This window comes from Cynoglossus semilaevis, chromosome 17 (assembly GCF_000523025.1).
Source record: "Cynoglossus semilaevis isolate Cse_v1.0 chromosome 17, Cse_v1.0, whole genome shotgun sequence".
NCBI lineage: Eukaryota > Metazoa > Chordata > Actinopteri > Pleuronectiformes > Cynoglossidae > Cynoglossus > Cynoglossus semilaevis.
This window is the reverse complement of record NC_024323.1, coordinates 5,670,879-5,678,265: the sequence shown is the minus strand read 5'-3', so window position 1 is coordinate 5,678,265 and position 7,387 is coordinate 5,670,879. Positions and strand designations below refer to the sequence as shown.

The 7,387-nt window shown below is 40.3% G+C and overlaps 1 protein-coding gene across 1 annotated transcript; it reads left to right on the top strand.

Annotated features, from left to right (window-relative positions):
• Nucleotides 1–399: 399 nt before the first annotated feature.
• LOC103392829 (transmembrane protein 235-like) lies at nucleotides 400–7,321 on the top strand. The gene is made up of 4 exons (XM_008329563.3): nucleotides 400–1,180; nucleotides 1,903–1,980; nucleotides 3,677–3,814; nucleotides 6,901–7,321. Exons 1-4 carry the CDS (start codon nucleotides 1,006–1,008, stop codon nucleotides 7,143–7,145), a joined length of 636 nt encoding a protein of 211 aa, XP_008327785.1. The 5' UTR covers nucleotides 400–1,005; the 3' UTR covers nucleotides 7,146–7,321.
• Nucleotides 7,322–7,387: the final 66 nt, after the last annotated feature.

The window sequence follows — 7,387 nt, the reverse complement described above, 5'->3', positions numbered from 1 at the left end:
AATTTGAGACCCCTCATCGAAAGCTCCGAAGTTTACCGCACTTTCAGGTGCAGGAAATAAAAACAACACACATTGCCTTACTTGCTTTTCACCACTAATGAACACAGCTGAGAGAGCTGAGGTAACAACACAATTAGGAAAGTACAGGTAGTGCTCTCTCTCTCTCTCTCTCTCTATATATATATATATATCTATATATATACTGTATATGTATATATATATATATATCTATATATATACTGTATATGTATATATATATATATATACATATATATACATATACAGTATATATATAGATATATATGTATATGTATATATATGTATATATATAGCTCAGCCATGGTCCCAGGAGGATAAATGGGGGGCAGCTACTCTTGGGAAGTCAGTGGGTGTGGCTGGTTATTTTACAAGAATGCCACCCTTTCTAATTTTGAGGTCAATAAATACGTGCTGAAGGGTCTGAGCAGCAACCGCTGTTGAAAAAAGAGGCCAATTAAATTATATGTAAATAGTCAAGTTATCCCATCACAGTGACCGGATGTGAGATGCGTCGAACAGAAATATGAACGACCTGAACAAATGTTTCCGTTCGGATACTTATTTTGAAATCCCAGACCAGAAATGCATACATGTTATTATCGCTAGCTGAGCAGCTTGTATAAATCCGGGAGCGCTTCACAACTGCTGCCTGTCACTATTAACTATTATTGTCTGATAAAGTGGCCCAGAAAAAACAATGCGCCTGATGTTTCTTTCCATCCCTAAAATTAACACAATGTACCGACTGTGAATTTTATTCTATTTTTTTCCCTCTAAAGTATGTGTTATTTGTCATAACCCGCTCAGAGGAGAGACACTTGACAGAGGAAGGACGCAACTGGACCGCTTTTACGCATCGCACATCTTGGAGCGTCGTTGGAGACAGCGCACTAACACACACATCACACATCACACTCCAGTTGAGACAAGCCTGGCTGCGCTCAGCGTGTGTGTGCACACACTTCTATGATGAGGTACAGTTCGGTGGTTCTGTCTGCTGGATTCACAGGTTTGCTCAGTTTCAGCCTCCTCGCGGTGGCCATCGGGACTGATTATTGGTACATCATCGATGTCAATAAGCCCAACTACACGGCTCCAGACGACCTGAGTATACGTTCTGGACTCTGGAGGATTTATGAAGGTATGTGTCCTTAGTAAAAATATTATCCTTCTCTTGTATTCAGACTGAGTGCATCCTTATTTTCACTGAATAACTTTTACCTCACCTTGGCTTGGATAATTAAGCCCTGTGGATTTAACGCCGCCGTGCGTAAAATGCGAATCTCTTATTTAATGTAATCAGGAACTATATGAATTAGTAATTAAATACATATGGAATAAAAACAAAGGTTGTTGAAAAGGACAAAATTATCAATGAGAATCAGTCATATTTTTTTTACATTGGATTCCTGTAGAAATCTCTACAGAAAAAAAAAATCTCTCCGTGGCCTGTGGCTGTGCTGCAATTATACTCCCACCATTTACATTTTTGGTAACAGCAGCCTGTGGAGTTGGACATGTTGGCCCCTGCAGCCATGAGCCGGCCCCCATACTCCTTTTTACCCACAATGTTTTTACTTTATTATTTGCGTTTACATGTTCACCTCCAATTCCCTGCTCCTTTGAACATTTCTATGACAGAGAAAGGAACCATTTTTTGAATCTCCTTGAGTGCAGTGTTCTGCTGTAAGAGCAGGGAATGAAGACTGTAACTGTGGCTAGTCTTCTCCAACTGAGTATTTGTAAGTATGTGTAATAATGGGGATAGAAAATGCAATTCACCTTGGTATCCAGGACCAGCTCTCTACAGTGCTGCAGCTGTGCCCATGTGTCGTGTGTAACCTTTACTCTTGACATTTTCAGGAGCAAAGCGGAGTTCTGTCATCCCATTCTTCTCCGCAAACATGTCCAGTCTGACGGAGGTGGAGAAGCAACTGCTTGGTGAGTGGTTTTTTCTGTCGTATACAGTACAGTAACAAAGCGAAACGTTCTACAAGAGATGTTAGAATTTCAAAAGGTGACATGTTTACACCCATCTCCCTGGTTACTCCGACAGATTTAAAACAGTTACGGAAAATGTAAAATAAAAATGTGTTAAAATTAATTAAGCTTTTCAACGGTTTGTCTTAATTGCATAGTTAGACCAATTGTATAAAGTGTTTATTCTACACTTGGAGCAAAGGCAAAATGAACAAATGAAAATTGATAACTATTATGTGGATAGATAGATAGATAGATAGATAGATAGATAGATAGATAGATAGATAGATAGACAGATAGATAGATAGATAGATGGTCAGCTCAGCACTTCTCTAAGATTGCATCCTGCTCTGATCAAGTGAACCTCTTCTCTCCTTTGTGTATACTAACGTAGTTTTTTTTTTCAAGTAACTGTCTTGTGTCTGTCAGAGGTACTGTATGTTTGAATTACGTGTTATTTCCGTTACCTTCAACCTGTGGTCTGCTCTGGTTGTTCATTTATTACTTTATGTCCTGCAGCGTATGAAAAAATAATTGCACGTGGCTCAGTTGAAATGTAGTATCGCATAAACGCTTGCTGCGTCAACCAGCACCTTATCAAGATTATGAAATAAGGATACAACCTGACACGTTGTTGCACGAGGCAAGGCATCCACATGCATCAGCCTGTGTTTGTGTGGAACAACAAGGTCAGAGTGGTACAAAAAGACTTGCAGCTGATTGAGCGGAGAGAAAGGGTCTCACATCTATACTGGGGTCACAGCTCACAGCTCAGCACCGGCTTTTGCTTTTAAAAAACATCAGGATTAGCCGGTCGGCTACAAAAAGACAATTAAACTATTGATTGGCCCTCAAGTGTTCCAGGCCTGATTTGATCTTAAGGATGTGATTAGGCACATGTGATGTCATCAAGTAACACCATACAGCTCCCACTGATGCCTTTATCGTTGTCTCGCAGGAGATCCTCAGAGACTTGATTCTCCGTCTCATCAGGAGCTGACCAGACAGCGTGACACACAAAACACACATGCGGGAGAGCAACACACTGCTGAGTCACTTATTGTGCTTCCCCACTGGAATGAGACCATGTCTGACTTTGACTAGCTTTACTACGTCCGCAGGAACGGTTTCCCCGCTCTATTTGGTGATACGTTAAGAGAATTGTTCAGAAATCGGGTAAATCTGTATCAACTTCCAATCTCTGGTTTTAATTAGATAGTTCGCATGGGAACCATTTGGGGGCGGAGCCGTCAAATACGCCGCCACATAGCGATATACGCAGAAGACCCCTTCATTAACATTCATTTGTAGTACGTCATACATTGGATTGCGTCACATTTGCTGTCTCTCATTTGTGTTGTTTAATTTCTGCTCTTCATTATGGCTCCCAAGCACCAGTCAAAGTCTTTTGGTGTTACATCTGCTAGATTACTGTTACCACTGTGTCATCATGAGGTGAGTGACGTGGGTGCTTATGTACAGTATGTGAGATGTGACTAACAGTGAAAAGGAACAGAGGAGTCCATGTACTGAGCCCAGGTGTATTTGTTTGGTGGGTATGTCAAATATCCAGCTTGCAGCAGCAGATTATTATTTCATTTTAAATGAGTGAACCACCGTGTAATTAAACATTACGTCCACTCGTGTGTCCCTCCAGGCTTGCACCATGTGGTGGTCATCTTACTCCCTCTCAGCCTGGTCCTACTGGTGTTTGGATGGATCTTTGGCCTTGTGAGTTCGTTGGCCTGCAGCCCAAAGTTACTGGCCGGGTCAGCTACATATTTTCTCTTCTGCAGTAAGTGACCAAATTCGTGTACTGGTTTTTATGTTTGTTGGTTTGTTTTTCTCTGAGCCTTAAGCATTGGAAAGGACCGTGCATATCGGCTCATTCAAAGTACGGCCTTGGTGTTGTGTATAAATCGTGCACAGAGTAGATGTTACATCATATGCTTTGCTTAAAGCTGTGTGTGTATGTGTTAACTACACCCCAGAAGAACCTTGAATATTTAATGGCAGTCATACTTCAATCCTAACTTCAAACAGCAGAGCAACAAAACTAATCTTTCTGAACATTTGTCCAGCAGCTTTTTTTCTCCTGTGCTGCATCTTGGATTTCAGTGGAAATTACTATTCCAAGCTCCGTTTTGCAGCAATTTGTTAAAAAACTGCCGCAGGGACATTAAAAGCCCCATTTGACTTAACTGTGTGAAATTAGGTAGTAATCTTAATGCTCACACTGTTGGGGTGGATGGAGCATGGTAATTCAGTGGTGGAAATAAGAAAATAAGAAATTCACTGTTGAAAGAGAAGACTGTCGAGATTCTGGCTCTGGTTTGTTACGATTCCCTCTTTTTAAGTCACAACATTTGCTAAATCTGGTTCAAGTCGAACAGTGACCGACGTTCCTTTTTTATTTAGAACTCGCAGAATGGTACTGTTCCCACAGGGACACCCACGCACTGTACATTTCCTTCTTCTTTACACTTTTATGGCTGCTCCGTATGGCTGAACCATCTTCATGCCAATCTTCACATTACATGAATCTTTTATACCAAGATGTCCAACTGTTCATCACTCACTGCCCTGTTTGAATCCTACTCTCTCCAGATAGAAAAACCCATAGTATCTCCACCTCCACTGCATTAATCTTTGCCTTCACTCTTGTCATTTTTAATATAAATAAAACATACAAGCTCGGATGTTTCATCACTGCTGGTCAGTTGAACGCGTTTCAGTTCTAAAACCAAGCAGTGATGATGATCGACTGTTAAAAAATAAGGTATATTCTTCATATACACTGACAAACAGTATTGTAGTATTTCCTTTCTTTTATTACTGGCAATCTTTTTTTCTTTTGATGGTGGTAACAAAGAAGAATGAGTCTGAAAGATAACTTTGATTTGTGACAGATGTGACAAATCATCATGCCACACAATGGAGCCACAGAAGAAAATGACGACTGCTCGTTGCTGTGTGATTATCTTGGTTTTTGGTTTTGGATAACATTCAGATTTACATCAGATAGATGAATTTCAAGACTGCTTGTGATGAACCTGAACTTGATTTCAGACAAAGAGGCTGTTTGTTGATCACTGATTACTAATCATGAGCTGTGGCACAAATTGCTCCGGTCTTTGGAGAGAGCGGTAGTCTTTTTAACAGAGCCAGTGTCAAAACACAGATAGGAAATTAAAAGCAGATGTAACCATCTGGAAAAGGACAAGACCTGCTCCACTGGTTTCAGGAGTAGAATGTAGAAATGGAAATCCATGTGAAAATGAGGCAGTAAAACATTTTCCTCAAAAAATTGATGGTGTCATTTGTTATTTTCAAATGCGTCCATCCAATACAAGCCTGCCAATAATTGACCGTTTGTCCACTGATATTTGCCTCACTGTGTTTTATTGTCCATTTTCCTGCAAATTGGATACGAGTTTCCAAAATAGACATGGTGTTCTGTTAGAGATGAAGACCCTAAAGTAGCGATTAGGAGCCCGAAGACTTCAGGAAAAAGTTTATTGGAGTCCAATAAATCAACAGAACAGCAGAGTCATTTTCCATTCACACAGGACTATTTCCATAACCACTGGAGCCATCCACTCTTTTCTGGGGTTTAATGATACATTGATATGAAAAGCTCCTTCCATCGTGTACTGTATGTATAGTCTATGGCTAAAGGACTTGCACCTGTAGATGCTGATATCAGCGTCATCAATATATCTGATGCTTTTATGAAACTGCCAGTGAATAATTTAAACGCACGTCGGACTAACTGCTGAGTCCACACAGTAAACATGGCAGCTTGTATTTGTGTTAGCTTGCTGCAGGAGACAGACTGGGATACAGAAAAATGTAGAAATACAAATATCGAGGACATGCTCGAACTGGCAGCACAATAATGGAACAATTCCTCTTAACTACTGAAGGTTGTGCTGTTGGGCAGATGTAAAATATACAACACAGATATCCATCAAATAATTCATTTGTTTTCCTCTGACCTCGGAGAACATGAGCCTAAATCAAAGTTCCGGAAAGAACTATTCTGTCAAACCACTCACACAAGTTTTTATTATACACTTGACCATTTCTGCTGACAGTACAGGCCACAGTGGGGAGTTCGATCATTTGTATGGTCTACAACATCTTCAAGTCAGCACACCATAACATAATAAAACACAGCACAGCTCAACACTTGACAAAGATACAATGATCAGCTGTGGGAGACTCGTCCAGACGATCTGACACGTGTAGAAATGATCACATCTGTCTTAGAACTTTTTGACTTTCAGCCACTTCCAATTAAATTTGGAACATTACCATTGTACTGCACTGCTTATGACTGGTGTCACTTCCCCCCTGGGCAGCCTTTTTCTGCTGCTTTTGTTAATAATGTGGCCGTGCATTTATTAAAATACTGCATTTGATTTTCTTTCTGTGAGTGAGAGTAATGAATTCATCTCAGTGTGGGTTTACTGCAGCACAAGCTCGGACCTCACATACAGCTCAGTGCAAATGAGTAAGTGACATTCACAGTGAAACAAAAATCACATTAGTTTTAACTCTGCATTTTATTTTACTGGGAAAACAAAAAAAACCCATTAGGGTCTCCAAACTGAGAGTTCCTACCAGGTTTTCTACTTCTACCACTTGAAATAATTGCTCTTTTTTCTCTGTAAACCCGTCATAATCTTGACGTGTGCCAATTTCTTGTTATTCTCTTCAACTAATGGTCCTTACTGAGTAACTTACTTACTTTGAGATACATTTTCTAATTATTCCCTTTCTAATGTGCTTGATTCGACAGTTAGTGCCTCAGGCAGTTCTAGATCTTGGTGCTCAGACAGAACACATCTGAATGTTGGTTCTTCTCTGCAACCTCAGGTCTCTTCACTCTGTCCGGGCTCCTCGTCTACATCAGGTATTCAAACAGAGCCATGGAGGAGTTCCAGCAGGCCGTGTCCCCAGAGAACCTGGCCTACGTGAACGTGTCCTTCGGCTGGTCCTTTGCCATAGCGTGGTTGTCCTACAGTCTGGAGGTGGCCACAGGACTGCTCCTCATGCTGGCTGCTTCAATAATTCTGCTGAAGGGGCGCTTCGACTCTGGTGTGGCAATCGCTAGGTTGTAGACTGAAAGTTGTTTATTTATATGAATCTATCTATCCATCCATCTATTCATCTATTTTTATCTTTTTCAAACATCTTCAGGAATTGTTTTTGCAGTTTGAAAAGAAGATAATTAGGCTCTTTGATTGCTGTTGCTGCTGAATTGTTTTTGGTGTTTTTTTTTAATTAACTATAATTTGTTTTCAGTTTCCAGCGATTTTATTTATTTTTTTGTATTTTTAAATGAACCAGTTTCTTTGGTAAT